This window comes from Oncorhynchus mykiss, chromosome 23 (genome assembly GCF_057628025.1).
Source record: "Oncorhynchus mykiss isolate SJ-2025 chromosome 23, ASM5762802v1, whole genome shotgun sequence".
NCBI lineage: Eukaryota > Metazoa > Chordata > Actinopteri > Salmoniformes > Salmonidae > Oncorhynchus > Oncorhynchus mykiss.
Window position 1 is genome coordinate 64502153 of NC_143044.1, and position 22848 is coordinate 64525000.

At 43.3% G+C, this 22848-nt stretch overlaps 1 protein-coding gene across 50 annotated transcripts in view; it reads left to right on the forward strand.

The window, feature by feature from the left end:
- The window catches only part of ank3b (ankyrin 3b), a 294436-nt gene that overhangs the window by 169347 nt on the left and 102241 nt on the right, over positions 1–22848 (forward strand). For all 50 annotated transcript variants that reach the window (XM_090217947.1, XM_090217950.1, XM_090217933.1 and 47 more), the window contains 6 exons: positions 5717–5815; positions 8150–8248; positions 10764–10961; positions 16462–16560; positions 21603–21701; positions 21914–22012. In XM_090217947.1, the coding sequence (XP_090074073.1) occupies positions 5717–5815; positions 8150–8248; positions 10764–10961; positions 16462–16560; positions 21603–21701; positions 21914–22012 (693 nt within the window). The remainder of the gene's footprint in view (positions 1–5716; positions 5816–8149; positions 8249–10763; positions 10962–16461; positions 16561–21602; positions 21702–21913; positions 22013–22848) is intronic.

Here is a 22848-nt window from a genome sequence, read left to right on the forward strand (position 1 = left end):
CAGGAGGAGGGTTAGAGTTATAACTAGTTCCACTGGAGGAGGGTTAGAGTTATAACTATAGTTCCCTGGAGGAGGGTTAGAGTTATAACTATAGTTCCACTGGAGGAGGGTTAGAGTTATAACTATAGTTCCCTGGAGGAGGGTTAGAGTTATAACTATAGTTCCACTGGAGGAGGGTTAGAGTTATAACTATAGTTCCCTGGAGGAGGGTTAGAGTTATAACTAGTTCCACTGGAGGAGGGTTAGAGTTATAACTATAGTTCCACTGTGGGAGGGTTAGAGTTATAACTAGTTCCACTGGAGGAGGGTTAGAGTTATAACTAGTTCCACTGGAGGAGGGTTAGAGTTATAACTAGTTCCACTGGAGGAGGGTTAGAGTTTTAGTTAGTTCCACTGGAGGAGGGTTAGAGTTATAACTATAGTTCCACTGTGGGAGGGTTAGAGTTATAACTATAGTTCCACTGGAGGAGGATTAGAGTTATAACTATAGTTCCACTGGAGGAGGGTTAGAGTTATAACTATAGTTCCCTGGAGGAGGGTTAGAGTTATAACTATAGTTCCCTGGAGGAGGGTTAGAGTTATAACTAGTTCCACTGGAGGAGGGTTAGAGTTATAACTATAGTTCCACTGGAGGAGGGTTAGAGTTATAACTATAGTTCCCTGGAGGAGGGTTAGAGTTATAACTATAGTTCCCTGGAGGAGGGTTAGAGTTATAACTATAGTTCCCTGGAGGAGGGTTAGAGTTATAACTATAGTTCCACTGTAGGAGGGTTAGAGTTATAACTAGTTCCCTGGAGGAGGGTTAGAGTTATAACTAGTTCCACTGGAGGAAGGTTAGAGTTATAACTATAGTTCCCCTGGAGGAGGGCTAGAGTTATAACTATAGTTCCACTGGAGGAGGGTTAGAGTTATAACTATAGTTCCCTGGAGGAGGGTTAGAGTTATAACTATAGTTCCCCTGGAGGAGGGTTAGAGTTATAACTAGTTCCACTGGAGGAGGGTTAGAGTTATAACTATAGTTCCCTGGAGGAGGGTTAGAGTTATAACTATAGTTCCCTGGAGGAGGGTTAGAGTTATAACTATAGTTCCCTGGAGGAGGGTTAGAGTTATAACTATAGTTCCACTGGAGGAGGGTTAGAGTTATAACTAGTTCCACTGGAGGAGGGTTAGAGTTATAACTATAGTTCCCTGGAGGAGGGTTAGAGTTATAACTATAGTTCCCTGGAGGAGGGTTAGAGTTATAACTATAGTTCCCTGGAGGAAGGTTAGAGTTTTAGCTAGTTCCACTGCAGTAGTCTGCTGATTGATTCAGAGTGTTTCCATGGCTAGCAGGTAGCGTGACATCATACACCACAGCATCTGTATCGTTCCATTAGCAGCAGGCTGGCTGCTGGCAGAGGTCACATAGTGAATGGTGATGCTGCATTTATAGTTAGCATTAAAGCAAAGTGGTCTTTGTTTTGCTTATATTATCATGCTGCTTGACCTCTATGGGTAGAGTGAGTGGTATCGACAGTTAGTAGTATGAAAGGTTAGGGCTAATAAAGGTTGGGGTTAGTGAATGTTTGATCTGGGGTTAGAGATAATGGTATCAGCAGTTAGGGTTAGTTAAGGTTAAGGTTAGTGTGATGAATGGTTGATCTGGGGTTAGAGAGAATGGTATCAGCAGTTAGGGTTAGTTAAGGTTAAGGTTAGTGTGATGAATGGTTAATATGGGGTTAGAGAGAATGGTATCAGCAGTTAGGGTTAGTTAAGGTTAGGGTTAGTGGGATGAATGGTTAATCTGGGGTTAGAGAGAATGGTATCAGCAGTTAGGGTTAGTTAAGGTTAGTGGTATGAATGGTTACGGTTAGTTAAGGTTAAGGTTAGTGTGATGAATGGTTTATCTGGGTTTAGAGAGAATGGTATCAGCAGTTAGGGTTAGTTAAGGTTAAGGTTAGTGTGATGAATGGTTCATCTGGGGTTAGAGAGAATGGTATCAACAGTTAGGGTTCGTTAAGGTTAAGGTTAGTGGTATGAATGGTTAGGGTTAGTACTGGTTAGGGTTAGTGGTATGAATGGTTGATCTGGGGTTAGAGAGAATGGTATCAGCAGTTAGGGTTAGTACTGGTTAGGGTTAGTGGTATGAATGGTTAGGGTTAGTACTGGTTAGGGTTAGTGGTATGAATGGTTGATCTGGGGTTAGAGAGAATGGTATCAGCAGTTAGGGTTAGTACTGGTTAGGGTTAGTTGTATGAATGGTTAGGGTTAGTACTGGTTTGGGTTAGTGGTATGAATGGTTGATCTGGGGTTAGAGAGAGTGGTATCAGCAGTTAGGGTTAGTACTGGTTAGGGTTAGTGGTATGAATGGTTGATCTGGGGTTAGAGAGAGTGGTATCAACAGTCAGGGTTAGTACTGGTTTGTGTTAGTGGTATGAATGGTTGATCTGGGGTTAGAGAGAGTGGTATCAACAGTCAGGGTTAGTACTGGTTAGGGTTAGTGGTATGAATGGTTGATCTGGGGTTAGAGAGAATGGTATCAGCAGTTAGGGTTAGTTAAGGTTAAGGTTAGTGTGATGAATGGTTGATCTGGGGTTAGAGAGCATGGTATCAGCAGTTAGGGTTAGTACTGGTTAGGGTTAGTGGTATGAATGGTTAGGGTTAGTACTGGTTAGGGTTAGTGGTATGAATGGTTGATCTGGGGTTAGAGAGAATGGTATCAGAAGTTAGGGTTAGTACTGGTTAGGGTTAGTGGTATGAATGGTTAGGGTTAGTACTGGTTAGGGTTAGTGGTATGAATGGTTGATCTGGGGTTGGAGAGAGTGGTATCAGCAGTTAGGGTTGAAGTTAGTGGTGTAACCGGTTGATGTTTCACTGCCTTGCTTCACAACAGAGGAATCTGTTGTGTAACTGAGTTGTGGGTATCGTTATTCATTATCGTTGTAATGGATCAACACTTTAATGAACTGTGACACAGTCCATGGAAATGACTATCTCTATGTACAGTTAGTTCAACTTCTCTCTGTCATGTGAGTCTTGTTGGGGAATAATCAGAATTAGTTGGTAACATAGATGTTTTATATTCATCATATGTTTGTAAGTTACTTCTCATCAGAATGTGTTTGTATAATACTGTGGCCGGGTTGCAGTATCTGTTCTCTGTCAGGACTAAGTTACTTCTCATCAGAATGTGTTTGTATAATACTGTGGCCGGGTTGCAGTATCTGTTCTCTGTCAGGACTAAGTTACTTCTCATCAGAATGTGTTTGTATAATACTGTGGCCGGGTTGCAGTATCTGTTCTCTGTCAGGACTAAGTTACTTCTCATCAGAATGTGTTTGTATAATACTGTGGCCGGGTTGCAGTATCTGTTCTCTGTCAGGACTAAGTTACTTCTCATCAGAATGTGTTTGTATAATACTGTGGCCGGGTTGCAGTATCTGTTCTCTGTCAGGACTAAGTTACTTCTCATCAGAATGTGTTTGTATAATACTGTGGCCGGGTTGCAGTATCTGTTCTCTGTCAGGACTAAGTTACTTCTCATCAGAATGCGTTTGTATAATACTGTGGCCGGGTTGCAGTATCTGTTCTCTGTCAGGACTAAGTTACTTCTCATCAGAATGTGTTTGTATAATACTGTGGCCGGGTTGCAGTCATCTGTTCTCTGTCAGGACTAAGTTATTTGGGCCGCAGAGAGGGGAGAGGTCAAGCGTGTATCTCTTGGCTCCACAATGTCTGTGTGCCAGTCAATGTGTCTCTGTGATCTTGTCAAGATAGGATGGATTTGATATATGCATGTTGATATGGATATTGTTTAGGTTCTGAGTTTGAGAAAATAACATAGTTTAGGAGACAAAGCTGAACCCTCAGAGGGTGGAGTATACTAACTACTGTGATATGTGGTTGTCCCACCTAGCTATCTGAATATACTAACTAAATCAAATCAAATCAATTTTTATTTGTCACATACACATGGTTAGCAGATGTTAATGCGAGTGTAGCGAAATGCTTGTGCTTCTAGTTCCGACAATGCAGTAATAACCAACAAGTAATCTAGCTAACAATTCCAAAACTACTACCTTATAGACACAAGTGAAAGGGGATAAAGAATATGTACATAAAGATATATGAATGAGTGATGGTACAGAGCGGCATAGGCAAGATACAGTAGATGGTATTGAGTGCAGTATATACATATGAGATGAGTATGTAAACAAAGTGGCATAGTTAAAGTGGCTAGTGATACATGTATTACATAAAGATTCAGTAGATGATATAGAGTACAGTATATACATATACATATGAGATGAATAATGTAGGGTATGTAAACATTATATTAGGTAGCATTGTTTAAAGTGGCTAGTGATATATTTTACATCATTTCCCATCAATTCCCATTATTAAAGTGGCTGGAGTTGAGTCAGTGTGTTGGCAGCAGCCACTCAGTGTTAGTGGTGGCTGTTTAACAGTCTGATGGCCTTGAGAAAGAAGCTGTTTTTCAGTCTCTCGGTCCCAGCTTTGATGCACCTGTACTGATCTCGCCTTCTGGATGATAGCGGGGTGAACAGGCAGTGGCTCGGGTGGTTGTTGTCCTTGATGATCTTTATGGCCTTCCTGTGACATCGGGTGGTGTAGGTGTCCTGGAGGGCAGGTAGTTTGCCCCCGGTGATGCGTTGTGCAGACCTCACTACCCTCTGGAGAGCCTTCCGGTTGTGGGCGGAGCAGTTGCCGTACTAGGCGGTGATACAGCCCGACAGGATGCTCTCGATTGTGCATCTGTAGAAGTTTGTGAGTGCTTTTGGTGACAAGCCAAATTTCTTCAGCCTCCTGAGGTTGAAGAGGCGCTGCTGCGCCTTCTTCACGATGCTGTCTGTGTGGGTGGACCAATTCAGTTTGTCTGTGATGTGTACGCCGAGGAACTTAAAACTTACTACCCTCTCCACTACTGTTCCATCGATGTGGATAGGGGGGTGTTCCTACTTCTGTGATATGTGGTTGTCCCACCTAGCTATCTGAATATACTAACTACTGTGATATGTGGTTGTCTCACCTAGCTATCTGAATATACTAACTACTGTGATATGTGGTTGTCTCACCTAGCTATCTGAATATACTAACTACTGTGATATGTGGTTGTCTCACCTAGCTATCTGAATATACTAACTACTGTGATATGTGGTTGTCCCACCTAGCTATCTGAATATACTAACTACTGTGATATGTGGTTGTCTCACCTAGCTATCTGAATATACTAACTACTGTGATATGTGGTTGTCCCACCTAGCTATCTGAATATACTAACTACTGTGATATGTGGTTGTCCCACCTAGCTATCTGAATATACTACCTACTGTGATATGTGGTTGTCTCACCTAGCTATCTGAATATACTAACTACTGTGATATGTGGTTGTCCCACCTAGCTATCTGAATATACTACCTACTGTGATATATGGTTGTCCCACCTAGCTATCTGATGATGAAAGCACTAACTGTAAGGTGCTCTGGATAAGAGCTTCTGCTAAATGACTAACATGTAATAATCTATGATGTGATGCTGTGAGTGTTGTTGTGGCTCATTGCTGTCTACTCCTCTCTTCTCTCATCTCCTTTCCTCTCTCATCTCCATCATCTCCTCCCTGTCTCTCTCCTTTCATCACCTCCTCCTCTCCTCTCCTTTCCTTTCATCACCTCCTCCTCTCCTCTCCTTTCCTCTCTCCTCTCCTCCCCTCTTCCAGAAAGGCTTCACTCCCCTCCATGTTGCAGCTAAGTATGGGAAGATGGAAGTGGCCAACCTTCTGCTGCAGAGACACACTGTGCCCGATGCAGCTGGGAAGGTACCGTAGTCACCATGGAAACAGGGTAGTTAGCTAGTCTGGTAGTCAGTAGTGCATCTCACTGATAGTAATAGTAACGTACAGCACAGATAGTTCTCACTGATGTCATATGAGTTATTCTCATATTGGTTCATTATAATGTAACTACACATCAGTATTCTTGCAGTGCTACTAACCAGGTTTCCATCCAACCTTTTTAATTTGTCGGTAAAATGTGTTATTTGAGAAATGGCGGTGAAAACGCCTTTTGTGTGCAAATATTGATTAACCATCACATGGAAGGAAGCTTGGGAGTCACGCAATGATATGTTGTGTGGTCCTCCCACTACGACTCCAGCTTGGAGCTACGCGATGATATGTTGTGTGGTCCTCCCACTACGACTCCAGCTTGGAGCTACGCGATGATATGTTGTGTGGTCCTCCCACTACGACTCCGGCTTGGAGCTACGAGATGATATGTTGTGTGGTCCTCCCACTATGACTCCGGCTTGGAGCTACGAGATGATATGTTGTGTGGTCCTCCCACTACGACTCCGGCTTGGAGCTACGAGATGATATGTTGTGTGGTCCTCCCACTACGACTCCGGCTTGGAGCTACGAGATGATATGTTGTGTGGTCCTCCCACTACGACTCAGGCTTGGAGCTACGCGATGAAATGTTGTGTGGTCCTTCCACTACGACTCCGGCTTGGAGCTACGCTATGATATGTTGTGTGGTCCTCCCACTACGACTCAGGCTTGGAGCTACGCGATGAAATGTTGTGTGGTCCTTCCACTACGACTCCGGCTTGGAGCTATGCGATGATATGTTGTGTGGTCCTCCCACTACGACTCCGGCTTGGAGCTACGAGATGATATGTTGTGTGGTCCTTCCACTACGACTCCGGCTTGGAGCTACGCTATGATATGTTGTGTGGTCCTCCCACTACGACTCCGGCTTGGAGCTACGTGATGATATGTTGTGTGGTCCTCCCACTATGACTGCCGCTTGGAGCTACGCGATGATATGTTGTGTGGTCCTCCCACTACGACTCCGACATGGAGCTACGTGATGATATGTTGTCTGGTCCTCCCACTACGACTCCGGCTTGGAGCTACGCGATGAAATGTTGTGTGGTCCTCCCACTATGACTCTTTCATTTGATTATTAGCTGGATGAAGAAACTGTATGAATGAAGGTCCATTATCATGTATACAGGTTGGATTTGGATTGAGTCATTTAGAAGTAGATTGGGTTTGTTTCCCCAACATGTGTTTGACACCCCTGCTCTAGAGAGAGTTGCCCCTGTTATGATGCTGAAACACTCTGATCAATCTAACATCAAATCAAATGTATTTATAAAGCCCTTCTTAGATCAGCTGATATCTCAAAGTGCTGTACAGAAACCCAGGCTAAAACCCCAAACAGCAAGCAATGCAGGTGTAGAAGCACGGTGGCTAGGAAAAACTCCCTAGAAAGGCCAAAACCTAGGAAGAAACCTAGAGAGGAACCAGGCTATGAGGGGTGGCCAGTCCTCTTCTGGCTGTGCCGGGTGGAGATTATAACAGAACATGGCCAAGATGTTAAAATGTTCATAAATGACCAGCATGGTCAAATAATAATAATCACAGTAGTTGTCGAGGGTGCAGCAAGTCAGCACCTCAGGAGTAAATGTCAGTTGGCTTTTCATAGCCAATTACTAAGAGTATCTCTACCGCTCCTGCTGTCTCTAGAGAGTTGAAAACAGCAGGTCTGGGACAGGTAGCACGTCCGGTGAACAGGTCAGGGTTCCATAGCCGCAGGCAGAACAGTTGAAACTGCAGCAGCAGCACGGCCAGGTGGACTGGGTACAGCAAGGAGTCATCATGCCAGGTAGTCCTGAGGCATGGTCCTAGGGCTCAGGTCCTCCGAGAGAGAGAAATAAAGAGAGAATTAGAGAGAGCATACTTAAATTCACACAGAACACCGGATAAGACAGGAGAAGTACTCCAGATATAACAGACTGACCCTAGCCCCCCGACACATAAACTACTGCAGCATAAATACTGGAGGCTGAGACAGGAGGGGTCAGGAAACACTGTGGCCCCATCCGATGATACCCCCGGACAGGGCCAAACAGGAAGGATATAACCCCACCCACGTTGCCAAAGCATAGCACCCACACCACTAGAGGGATATCTTGGTCCGAGACTGAACATGTCTTTTTTCAACGGACAAAGACAGTATTGGAATTGTTCTAACTGATTTATATTTCAACCACTTCAGATCCCAGTTTGTCATCCTTCCACTGTGTTGGGCTAAGTGCCTTCACTTTCAGTCCAACACTAATGCAGCTGTGTATGCCGTTTCTATAGAGTGGTCTAACTCCCCTACATGTAGCTGCTCACTATGACAACCAGAAAGTGGCTCTGCTGCTGCTGGACCAGGGAGCTTCACCGCACGCTGGTGCCAAGGTAGGTATCACTTACACATTTACACCACAACAGACGCTCTTATCCAGAGCCACTTACAGGATCCGTTAGGGTTAAATGCCTTGCACAAAGGCACATGATGGGCTCCCGGACATGATCGGGAGTCCCATGGGGCGGCACACAATTGGCCCAGCGTCATCCGGGATAGGGGAGGCCACTACCACACCAGTGTCAGACCACTACTGCACCAGTATCAGACCACTACCAAACCAGCATCAGACCACTACCACACCAGCATCAGACCACTACCAAACCAGCATCAGACCACTACCACACCAGCATCAGACCACTACCACACCAGCATCAGACCACTACCACACCAGCATCAGACCACTATCACACCAGCATCAGACCACTACCACACCAGTATCAGAGCACTACCACACTAGCATCAGACCAGACCATACCAGTATCAGACCACTACCACACCAGCATCAGACCACTACCAAACCAGCATCAGACCACTACCACACCAGTATCAGACCACTCCCACACCAGCATCAGACCACTACCACACCAGCATCAGACCACTACCACACCAGCATCAGACCACTACCACACCAGCATCAGACCACTCCCACACCAGCATCAGACCACTCCCACACCAGCATCAGACCACTATCACACCAGTATCAGACCACTATCACACCAGTATCAGAGCACTACCACACTAGCATCAGACCAGACCATACCAGTATCAGACCACTACCACACCAGCATCAGACCACTACCAAACCAGCATCAGACCACTACCACACCAGTATCAGACCACTACCACACCAGCATCAGACCACTACCACACCAGCATCAGACCACTCCCACACCAGCATCAGACCACTATCACACCAGTATCAGACCACTATCACACCAGTATCAGAGCACTACCACACTAGCATCAGACCACTACCACACCAGCATCAGACCACTACCACACCAGCATCAGACCACTACCACACCAGCATCAGACCACTATCACACCAGTGTCAGACCACTACCACACCAGCATCAGCATCAGACCACTACCACACCAGCATCAGACCACTACCAACCACACCAGTGTCAGACCACTACCACACCAGCATCAGACCACTATCACACCAGTATCAGAGCACTACCACACTAGCATCAGACCAGACCATACCAGTATCAGCCCACTACCACACCAGTATCAGACCAGACCACTACCACACCAGTTTCAGACCACTACCGCACCAGCATCAGACCACTACCACACCAGAATCAGACCACACCAGTATCAGACCACTACCACACCAGTATCAGACCAGACCACTACAGCACAGGCTGAGACAACACATAGGGAACAATAACACACAGCACAGGCTGAGACAGCACATAGGGAACAATAACACACAGCACAGGCTGAGACAACACATAAGGGAACAATAACACACAGCACAGGCTGAGACAACACATAGGGAACAATAACACACAGCACAGGCTGAGACAACACATAGGGAACAATAACACACAGCACAGGCTGAGACAACACATAGGTACCCACAGCACCAATGGGCATGAGGGCAACAGTACCGGAGGGAGCCGTGACAGGATCACAGTTCACTGATCTAATACAGCAGGACCACGACTCACTGATCTAATACAGCAGGACCACGACTCACTGACTGTATATTACCTGGATGATATATTACCTGGGTGATAGATGACTGTATATTACCTGGATGATATATTACCTCGTTGATAGATGTCTGTATATTACCTGGATGATAGATGACTGTCTATTACCTGGATGATATATTACCTGGGTGATAGATGACTGTATATTACCTGGATGATATATTACCTGGATGATAGATGACTGTATATTACCTGGATGATATATTACCTCGTTGATAGATGTCTGTATATTACCTGGATGATATATTACCTCGTTGATAGATGACTGTATATTACCTGGATGATATATTACCTCGTTGATAGATGTCTGTATATTACCTGGATGATAGATGACTGTATATTACCTGGATGATAGATGCCTGTATATTCCCTGGATGATAGATGCCTGTATATTCCCTGGATGATAGATGCCTGTATATTACCTGGATGATAGATGACTGTATATTCCCTGGATGATAGATTACTGTATATTCCCTGGATGATAGATGTCTGTATATTACCTGGATGATAGATGACTGTATATTACCTGGATGATAGATGACTGTATATTCCCTGGATGATAGATGCCTGTATATTCCCTGGATGATAGATGACTGTATATTCCCTGGATGATAGATGACTGTATATTACCTGGATGATAGATGACTGTATATTACCTGGATGATAGATGACTGTATATTACCTGGATGATAGATGCCTGTATATTACCTGGATGATAGATGACTGTATATTCCCTGGATGATAGATGACTGTATATTCCCTGGATGATAGATGATGTTCTGTCTGTGGTGTAGAATGGGTACCCTCCTCTGTGTTGTAATATGTTCTGTCTGTGGTGTAGAATGGCTATACTCCACTCCACATCGCGGCTAAGAAGAACCAGATGGAGATTGCCACGACGCTGCTGGAGTACGGAGCCGACACCAACGCTATGACACGTCAGGGCATCACACCGCTGCACCTGGCCTCTCAGGAGGGCAACGTAGACATCGTTACCCTGCTACTGGCCAGGGAAGCCACCATCAGCTTGGGCAACAAGGTGGGGGTTAGGGGTCAGGTGTTAGGGTTGTCCTGAGTTGTAATGTGGTATGTCCTGTCATGTGTTCTAATGTGGTATGTCCTGTCCTGTGTTCTAATGTGGTATGTCCTGTCCTGTGTTCTAATGTGGTGTGTCCTGTCCTGTGTTCTAATGTGGTATGTCCTGTGTTCTAATGTGGTATGTCCTGTCCTGTGTTCTAATGTGGTATGTCGTGTCCTGTGTTCTAATGTGGTATGTCATGTGTTCTAATGTGGTATGTCCTGTCCTGTGTTCTAATGTGGTATGTCCTGTCCTGTGTTCTAATGTTTATGTCCTGTCCTGTGTTGTAATGTGGTATGTCCTATCCTGTGTTCTAATGTGGTATGTCATGTGTTCTAATGTGGTATGTCCTGTCCTGTGTTCTAATGTGGTATGTCCTGTCCTGTGTTCTAATGTGGTATGTCCTGTCCTGTGTTCTAATGTGGTATGTCCTGTGTTCTAATGTGGTATGTCCTGTCCTGTGTTCTAATGTTTTATGTCCTGTCCTGTGTTCTAATGTGGTATGTCCTGTCCTGTGTTCTAATGTGGTATGTCCTGTCCTGTGTTCTAATGTTTATGTCCTGTCCTGTGTTCTAATGTGGTATGTCCTGTCCTGTGGTCTAATGTGGTATGTCCTGTCCTGTGTTCTAATGTGGTATGTCCTGTCCTGTGTTCTAATGTTTATGTCCTGTCCTGTGTTCTAATGTGGTATGTCCTGTCCTGTGGTCTAATGTGGTATGTCCTGTCCTGTGTTCTAATGTGGTATGTCCTGTCCTGTGTTCTAATGTGGTATGTCCTATCCTGTGTTCTAATGTGGTATGTCATGTCCTATCCTGTGTTCTAATGTGGTATGTCATGTGTTCTAATGTGGTATGTCCTGTCCTGTGTTCTAATGTGGTATGTCCTGTCCTGTGTTCGAATGTGGTATGTCCTGTCCTGTGTTGTAATGTGGTATGTCCTATCCTGTGTTCTAATGTGGTATGTCCTATCCTGTGTTCTAATGTGGTATGTCATGTCCTATCCTGTGTTCTAATGTGGTATGTCATGTGTTCTAATGTGGTATGTCCTGTCCTGTGTTCTAATGTGGTATGTCCTGTCCTGTGTTCTAATGTGGTATGTCCTGTGTTCTAATGTGGTATGTCCTGTCCTGTGTTCTAATGTGGTATGTCCTATCCTGTGTTCTAATGTGGTATGTCCTGTCCTGTGTTCTAATGTGGTATGTCCTGTCCTGTGTTGTAATGTGGTATGTCCTATCCTGTGTTCTAATGTGGTATATCCTATCCTGTGTTCTAATGTGGTATGTCATGTGTTCTAATGTGGTATGTCCTGTCCTGTGTTCTAATGTGGTATGTCCTGTCCTGTGTTCTAATGTTTATGTCCTGTCCTGTGTTGAAATGTGGTATGTCCTATCCTGTGTTCTAATGTGGTATGTCATGTGTTCTAATGTGGTATGTCCTGTCCTGTGTTCTAATGTGGTATGTCCTGTCCTGTGTTCTAATGTTGTATGTCCTGTCCTGTGTTCTAATGTGGTATGTCCTGTGTTCTAATGTGGTATGTCCTGTCCTGTGTTCTAATGTTGTATGTCCTGTCCTGTGTTCTAATGTGGTATGTCCTGTCCTGTGTTCTAATGTGGTATGTCCTGTCCTGTGTTCTAATGTTTATGTCCTGTCCTGTGTTCTAATGTGGTATGTCCTGTCCTGTGTTCTAATGTGGTATGTCCTATCCTGTGTTCTAATGTGGTATGTCATGTCCTATCCTGTGTTCTAATGTGGTATGTCATGTGTTCTAATGTGGTATGTCCTGTCCTGTGTTCTAATGTGGTATGTCCTGTCCTGTGTTCGAATGTGGTATGTCCTGTCCTGTGTTGTAATGTGGTATGTCCTATCCTGTGTTCTAATGTGGTATGTCCTATCCTGTGTTCTAATGTGGTATGTCATGTCCTATCCTGTGTTCTAATGTGGTATGTCATGTGTTCTAATGTGGTATGTCCTGTCCTGTGTTCTAATGTGGTATGTCCTGTCCTGTGTTCTAATGTGGTATGTCCTGTGTTCTAATGTGGTATGTCCTGTCCTGTGTTCTAATGTGGTATGTCCTATCCTGTGTTCTAATGTGGTATGTCCTGTCCTGTGTTCTAATGTGGTATGTCCTGTCCTGTGTTGTAATGTGGTATGTCCTATCCTGTGTTCTAATGTGGTATGTCCTATCCTGTGTTCTAATGTGGTATGTCATGTGTTCTAATGTGGTATGTCCTGTCCTGTGTTCTAATGTGGTATGTCCTGTCCTGTGTTCTAATGTGGTATGTCCTGTGTTCTAATGTGGTATGTCCTGTCCTGTGTTCTAATATGTTATGTCCTGTCCTGTGTTCTAATGTGGTATGTCCTGTGTTCTAATGTGGTATGTCCTATCCTGTGTTCTAATGTGGTATGTCCTGTGTTCTAATGTGGTATGTCCTATCCTGTGTTCTAATGTGGTATGTCCTGTGTTCTAATGTGGTATGTCCTGTCCTGTGGTCTAATGTGGTATGTCCTGTCCTGTGTTCTAATGTGGTATGTCCTGTCCTGTGTTCTAATGTGGTATGTCCTATCCTGTGTTCTAATGTGGTATGTCATGTCCTATCCTGTGTTCTAATGTGGTATGTCATGTGTTCTAATGTGGTATGTCCTGTCCTGTGTTCTAATGTGGTATGTCCTGTCCTGTGTTCGAATGTGGTATGTCCTGTCCTGTGTTGTAATGTGGTATGTCCTATCCTGTGTTCTAATGTGGTATGTCCTATCCTGTGTTCTAATGTGGTATGTCATGTCCTATCCTGTGTTCTAATGTGGTATGTCATGTGTTCTAATGTGGTATGTCCTGTCCTGTGTTCTAATGTGGTATGTCCTGTCCTGTGTTCTAATGTGGTATGTCCTGTGTTCTAATGTGGTATGTCCTGTCCTGTGTTCTAATGTGGTATGTCCTATCCTGTGTTCTAATGTGGTATGTCCTGTCCTGTGTTCTAATGTGGTATGTCCTGTCCTGTGTTGTAATGTGGTATGTCCTATCCTGTGTTCTAATGTGGTATGTCCTATCCTGTGTTCTAATGTGGTATGTCATGTGTTCTAATGTGGTATGTCCTGTCCTGTGTTCTAATGTGGTATGTCCTGTCCTGTGTTCTAATGTGGTATGTCCTGTGTTCTAATGTGGTATGTCCTGTCCTGTGTTCTAATATGTTATGTCCTGTCCTGTGTTCTAATGTGGTATGTCCTGTGTTCTAATGTGGTATGTCCTATCCTGTGTTCTAATGTGGTATGTCCTGTGTTCTAATGTGGTATGTCCTATCCTGTGTTCTAATGTGGTATGTCCTGTGTTCTAATGTGGTATGTCCTGTCCTGTGTTCTAATGTGGTATGGCCTGTCCTGTGATCTAATGTGGTATGTCCTGTGTTCTAATGTGGTATGTCCTATACTGTGTTCTAATGTGGTATGTCCTGTGTTCTAATGTGGTATGTCCTGTCCTGTGTTCTAATGTGGTATGTCCTATCCTGTGTTCTAATGTGGTATGTCCTGTGTTCTAATTTGGTATGTCCTATCCTGTGTTCTAATGTGGTATGTCCTGTGTTCTAATGTGGTATGTCCTATCCTGTGTTCTAATGTGTTATGTCCTGTCCTGTGTTCTAATGTGGTATATCCTGTCCTGTGTTCTAATGTGGTATGTCCTGTCCTGTGTTCTAATGTGGTATGTCCTGTCATCATTTCTAATGTGGTATGTCATGTCCTATCCTGTGTTCTAATGTGGTATGTCATGTGTTCTAATGTGGTATGTCCTGTCCTGTGTTCTAATGTGGTATGTCCTGTCCTGTGTTCTAATGTGGTATGTCCTGTCCTGTGTTCTAATGTGGTATGTCCTATCCTGTGTTCTAATGTGGTATGTCCTGTCCTGTGTTCTAATGTGGTATGTCCTATCCTGTGTTCTAATGTGGTATGTCCTATCCTGTGTTCTAATGTGGTATGTCCTATCCTGTGTTCTAATGTGGTATGTCATGTCCTGTCCTTTGTTCTAATGTGGTATGTCCTGTCCTGTGTTCTAATGTGGTATGTCCTATCCTGTGTTCTAATGTGGTATGTCCTGTCCTGTGTTCTAATGTGGTATGTCCTATCCTGTGTTCTAATGTGGTATGTCCTGTGTTCTAATTTGGTATGTCCTATCCTGTGTTCTAATGTGGTATGTCCTGTGTTCTAATGTGGTATGTTCTATCCTGTGTTCTAATGTGGTATGTCATGTCTTGTCCTATGTTCTAATGTGGTATGTCATGTCCTGTCCTTTGTTCTAATGTGGTATGTCCTGTCCTTTGTTCTAATGTGGTATGTCCTGTCTTGTGTTCTAATGTGGTATGTCCTATCCTGTGTTCTAATGTGGTATGTCCTGTGTTCTAATGTGGTATGTCATGTCCTGTCCTGTGTTCTAATGTGGTATATCCTATGTTCTAATGTGGTATGTCATGTCCTGTCCTGTGTTCTGATGTGGTATGTCCTGTCCTGTGTTCTAATGTGGTATGTCCTGTCCTGTGTTCTAATGTGGTATATCCTATGTTCTAATGTGGTATGTCATGTCCTGTCCTGTGTTCTAATGTGGTATGTCCTGTCCTGTGTCCTAATGTGGTATGTCATGTCCTGTGTTCTAATTTGGTATGTCCTGTCATGTGTTCTAATGTGGTATGTCCTGTCCTGTGTCCTAATGTGGTATGTCATGTCCTGTGTTCTAATTTGGTATGTCCTGTCCTGTGTTCTAATGTGGTATGTCCTATCCTGTGTTCTAATGTGGTATGTCCTGTGTTCTAATGTGGTATGTCCTATCCTGTGTTCTAATTTGGTATGTCATATCCTGTGTTCTAATGTGGTATGTCCTATCCTGTGTTCTAATTTGGTATGTCATATCCTGTGTTCTAATGTGGTATGTCCTATCCTGTGTTCTAATTTGGTATGTCATATCCTGTGTTCTAATGTGGTATGTCATATCCTGTGTTCTAATGTGGTATGTCATATCCTGTGTTTTAATGTCGTATGTCCTGTCCTGTGTTCTAATTTGGTATGTCATATCCTGTTTTCTAATGTGGTATGTCCTGTCCTGTGTTCTAATGTGGTATGTCATGTCCTGTGTTCTAATTTGGTATGTCATATCCTGTGTTCTAATTTGGTATGTCATATCCTGTGTTCTAATTTGGTATGTCATATCCTGTGTTCTAATGTGGTATGTCATATCCTGTGTTCTAATGTGGTATGTCCTGTCCTGTGTTGTAATGTGGTATGTCCTGTCCTGTGTTCTAATGTGGTATGTGATGTCCTGTGTTCTAATGTGGTATGTCCTGTCCTGTGTTCTAATGTCGTATGTCCTGTCCTGTGTTGTAATGTGGTATGTCCTGTCCTGTGTTCTAATGTGGTATGTCCTGTCCTGTGTCCTGTCCTGTGTTGTAATGTGTTATGTCCTGTCCTGTGTCCTCTCCTCTCAGAGTGGTCTGACTCCTCTCCACCTGGCAGCTCAGGACGACAAGGTCAACGTAGCTGAGGTGCTGGTTAACCAGGGGGCCACTGTTGACCCAGAGACTAAGGTACACACACACACGTACACATGTTCAACTCTGGTCTGACAGCCGTGTAGGTCGGCTGGTCCCTCCTGAAACCTCACTGCAGAACACTCATTGAGAAACACAACAGAGAGAGCAGAAGGTCTAGAAACCCAGAGAGGGACCAGGAGGACTAGAAACCCAGAGAGGAGAGACCAGGAGGACTAGAAACCCAGAGAGGAGAGACCAGGAGGTCTAGAAACCCAGAGAGGGACCAGGAGGACTAGAAACCCAGAGAGAGACCAGGAGGACTAGAAACCCAGAGAGAGACCAGAAGGACTAGAAACCCAGAGAGAGACCAGGAGGACTAGAAACCCAGAGAGAGACCAGGAGGACTAGAAACCCAGAGAGGAGAGACCAGGAGGACTAGAAACCCCGAGAGGAGAGACCAGGAGGACTAGAAACCCAGAGAGGAGAGACCAGAAGGTCTAGAAACCCAGAGAGGAGAGAGAGACCAGAAGGTCTAGAAACCCAGAGAGAGAGACCAAAGAGAGGGAGAGAGAGAGAGAGAGACCCCAGAGAGAGAAATACCAGAGAGATGAGAGAGAAGGACCAGAGAGGTGAGAGATAAGGACCAGAGAGATGAGAGAGAGGCCACTGTTCCTAGGCCTTCATTGTAAATAAGAAGTTGTTCTTAACTGACTTGCCTAGTTAAATAAAGTTTAAATAAAAATGTTTTTACTACACTACTACACTACAACAGTACTCTACAACACTACAGTACTACGCTGAAACTCTACAACAGTATTCTGAAACACTGAATTACTACAACACTGAATCACTACTACACAGAAACACTACAACACTGAATGACTGCAACACTGAATGACTGCAACACTGAAACTCTACAACACTGAAACACTACAATACTGAAACACTACAACACTGAAACACTACAATACAACACTACAATACAACACTACAATACAACACTACAACACTACAATACAACACTACAATACAACACTGCAACACTACAATACAACACTACAATACAACACTACAATACAACACTACAATAATACAATACAACACTGCAACACTACAATACAACACTACAATACTGAAACACTACAACACTGAAACACTACAACACTGAATCACTACTACACAGAAACACTACAACACTGAATGACTGCAACACTGAATTACTGCAACACTGAAACTCTACAACACTGAAACACTACAATACTGAAACACTACAACACTGAAACACTACAATACAACACTACAATACAACACTACAATACAACACTACAACACTACAATACAACACTACAATACAACACTGCAACACTACAATACAACACTACAATACAACACTACAATACAACACTACAATAATACAATACAACACTGCAACACTACAATACAACACTACAATACTGAAACACTACAACACTGAAACACTACAATACTGAAACACTACAACACTGCAACACTACAATACAACACTACAATACTGAAACACTACAACACTGCAACACTACAATACAACACTACAATACTGAAACACTACAACACTGAAACACTACAGCACTACAACACTGAATCACTACAACACTGAATCACTACTACACTGAAACACTACAGCACTACAACACTGAAACACTACAACACTGAAACACTACAACACTGAAACACTACTACACTGAAACACTACAATACTGAATCACTACAACACTGAAACACTACAACACTGAAACACTACAACACTGAAACACTACAACACTACAATAGAACACTACAATACTGAATCACTACAATACTGAATCACTACAACACTGAAACACTACAACACTGAAACACTACAACACTGAAACACTACTACACTGAAACACTACAATACTGAATCACTACAACACTGAATCACTACTACACTGAAACACTACAGCACTACAACACTGAAACACTACAACACTGCAACACTACAATACAACACTACAACACTGAAACACTACAATACTGAATCACTACAACACTGAAACACTACAACACTGAAACACTACAGCACTGAAACACTACAACACTGAAACACTACAACACTGAAACACTACAACACTGAAACACTACAATACAACACTACAATACAACACTACAATACAACACTACAACACTACAATACAACACTACAATACAACACTGCAACACTACAATACAACACTACAATACAACACTACAATACAACACTGCAACACTACAATACAACACTACAATACAACACTACAATACAACACTACAACACTACAATACAACACTACAATACAACACTACAACACTGAAACACAACAACACTGAATCACTACAACACTGAAACACAACAACACTGAATCACTACAACACTGAATCACTACTACACTGAAACACTACAATACAACACTACAACACTGAATCACTACAACACTGAAACACTACAACACTGAAACACTACAACACTGAATCACTACAACACTGAAACACTACAACACTGAAACACTACAACACTGAATCACTACAACACTGAAACACTACACCACTGAAACACTACAACGCTGAAACACTACAACACTGAAACACAACAATACAACACTACAACACTGAATCACTACAACACTGAAACACTACAACACTGAAACACTACAACACTGAATCACTACAACACTGAAACACTACAACACTGAAACACTACAACACTGAATCACTACAACACTGAAACACTACAACACTGAAACACTACAAGACTGAATCACTACAACACTGAAACACTACACCACTGAAACACTACAACACTGAAACACAACAATACAACACTACAATACAACACTACAAGAATACAACACTAAAACACTACAACTGTACTCTACAACACTGTACAATGCAACACTGAAACACTACAACTGTACTCTACAACACCACAATACAACACTACAACAATACAACACTAAAACACTACAACTGTACTCTACAACACTACAATACAACACTGAAACACTACAACTGTACTCTACAAATCAAATCAAATCGGATCAAATTTTATTTGTCATATACACATGGTTAGCAGATGTTAATGCGAGTGTAGCGAAATGCTTGTGCTTCTAGTTCCGACAATGCAGTAATAACCAACAAGTAATCTAACTAACAATTCCAAAACTACTGTCTTGTACACAGTGTGAGGGGATAAAGAATATGTGCATAAGGATATATGAATGAGTGATGGTACAGAGCAGCATAGGCAAGATACAGTAGATGGTATCGAGTACAGTATATACATATGAGATTAGTATGTAAACAAAGTGGCATAGTTTAAAGTGGCTAGTGATACATGTATTACATAAGGATACAGTCGATGATATAGAGTACAGTATATACGTATGCATATGAGATGAATAATGTAGGGTAAGTAACATTATATAAGGTAGCATTGTTTAAAGTGGCTAGTGATATATTTACATCATTTCCCATTATTAAAGTGGCTGGAGTTGAGTCAGTGTCAGTGTGTTGGCAGCAGCCACTCAATGTTAGTGGTGGCTGTTTAACAGTCTGATGGCCTTGAGATACAACTGTACTCTACAACACTACAATACAACACTGTACAATACAACACTGAAACACTACAACACTACAATACAACACTACAATACAACACTGAAACACTACAACTGTACTCTACAACACTGAAACACTACAACACTACAATACAACACTACAATACAACACTACAATACAACACTGAAACACTACAACACTACAACAGTGAAACACTACAACACTACACTACAACACTACAATACAACACTGAAACACTATAACTGTACTCTACAACACTACAACACTGAAACACTACAACAGTACACTACAACACTGTACACTACAACACTGAAACACTACAACACTACAATAAAACACTGAAACACTACAACACTACACTACAACACTGAAACACTACAACAGTACACTACAACACTGAAACACGACAACTCTAACAAGCTCTGCTATCTACATACAGACCTGACTATAACACTACAACAACATTAACTCACTAAATGCCGTATCCATTCTGCTATAATCTAGGTCAGCACGCATCAAACAGTTGTTTGAATCAACATGCTTGAAGGTTTCAGAATGTCTCCTGAAACCATTGAACATGATTGTGAATGTAGCTTTAGAAGCGGCTTCCCAGGCATACCACTTGATTTCTGTTTCCCTAGACGGGATACACTAGTGGTCACACTAGGCATAACACTTGATTTATGTTTCTGTTTCCCTAGATGGGATACACTAGTGGTCACACCAGGCATAACACTTGATTTCTGTTTCCCTAGATGGGATACACTAGTGGTCACACCAGGCATAACACTTGATTTCTGTTTCCCTAGACGGGATACACTAGTGGTCACATCAGGCATAACACTTGATTTCTGTTTCCCTAGATGGGATACACTAGTGGTCACACCAGGCATAACACTTGATTTCTGTTTCTGTTTCCCTAGACGGGATACACTAGTGGTCACACCAGGCATAACACTTGATTTCTGTTTCCCTAGATGGGATTCACTAGAGGTCACATCAGGCATAACACTTGATTTCTGTTTCCCTAGACGGGATACACTAGTGGTCACACCAGGCATAACACTTGATTTCTGTTTCTGTTTCCCTAGACGGGATACACTAGTGGTCACACCAGGCATAACACTTGATTTCTGTTTCCCTAGACGGGATACACTAGTGGTCACATCAGGCGTAACACTTGATTTCTGTTTCCCTAGATGGGATACACTAGTGGTCACACCAGGCATAACACTTGATTTCTGTTTCTGTTTCCCTAGACGGGATACACTAGTGGTCACACCAGGCATAACACTTGATTTCTGTTTCCCTAGATGGGATTCACTAGAGGTCACATCAGGCATAACACTTGATTTCTGTTTTCCTAGACGGGATACACTAGTGGTCACACCAGGCATAACACTTGATTTCTGTTTCCCTAGATGGGATTCACTAGAGGTCACATCAGGCATAACACTTGATTTCTGTTTATGTTTCCCTAGATGGGATACACTCCGCTGCATGTGGCGTGTCACTATGGAAACGTGAAGATGGTCAACTTCCTGCTAAAGAACCAGGCCAAGATCAACGCCAAAACCAAGGTTAGGCTCCCCTCCAGATTGAACATATCTATATAGATGTTAATGTTTGATTTATGGGATAGGGGTCAGGGGTCACAGGTTAGGCTCCCCTCCAGATTTAACATTTCTATATACAGTAGATGTTGATGGTTGTAGGTGTGGGTGTTGGAGTGGGTATGTGTTGGTATGTTTAATTAAAGAGGTGTGTCTGACCTCTCCTCCTCCCCCTTCAGAACGGATACACCCCCCTCCATCAGGCGGCCCAGCAAGGCCACACCCACATCATCAACCTACTGCTGCAGCACGGAGCCTCTCCCAACCAAGTCACTGTGGTGAGAACACACACTCCTGCTGCAGCACAGAGCCTCTCCCAACCAAGTCACTGTGGTGAGAACACACACTCCTGCTGCAGCACAGAGCCTCTCCCAACCAAGTCACTGTGGTGAGAACACACACTCCTGCTGCAGCACAGAGCCTCTCCCAACCAAGTCACTGTGGTGAGAACACACACTCCTGCTGCAGCACAGAGCCTCTCCCAACCAAGTCACTGTGGTGAGAACACACACTCCTGCTGCAGCACAGAGCCTCTCCCAACCAAGTCACTGTGGTGAGAACACACACTCCTGCTGCAGCACAGAGCCTCTCCCAACCAAGTCACTGTGGTGAGAACACACACTCCTGCTGCAGCACAGAGCCTCTCCCAACCAACTCACCTTGGTGAGAACACACACTCCTGCTGCAGCATAGACTCTCCCCAAATGAGCTGACTGTGGTGAGCACAGGATTCTGGGAGACATTGCCATAACCCAGTGCCCCCACAGCTGGGACTGCACAGTGAAATACACAGTCACCAACACTATCTCATACACAGTAGGCTGTCATTAGCATGCACTATAACAGTCACATCACAAACACACAGTGTTCCATCTATTGTCTTTGGTAGTATAAACAGTAGATAATGACACATGAGGATGGGTTAGGGGTTAGGGGTCACAGTAATAGTAATATCTGACTGTCTTTAACAGAATGGTAACACAGCCCTGTCCAGGAGGCTGGGTTAGGGGTTAGGGTTCACAGTAATAGTAATATCTGACTGTCTTTAACAGAATGGTAACACAGCCCTGTCCAGGAGGCTGGGTTAGGGGTCAAGGGTTAGGGGTTAGGGGTC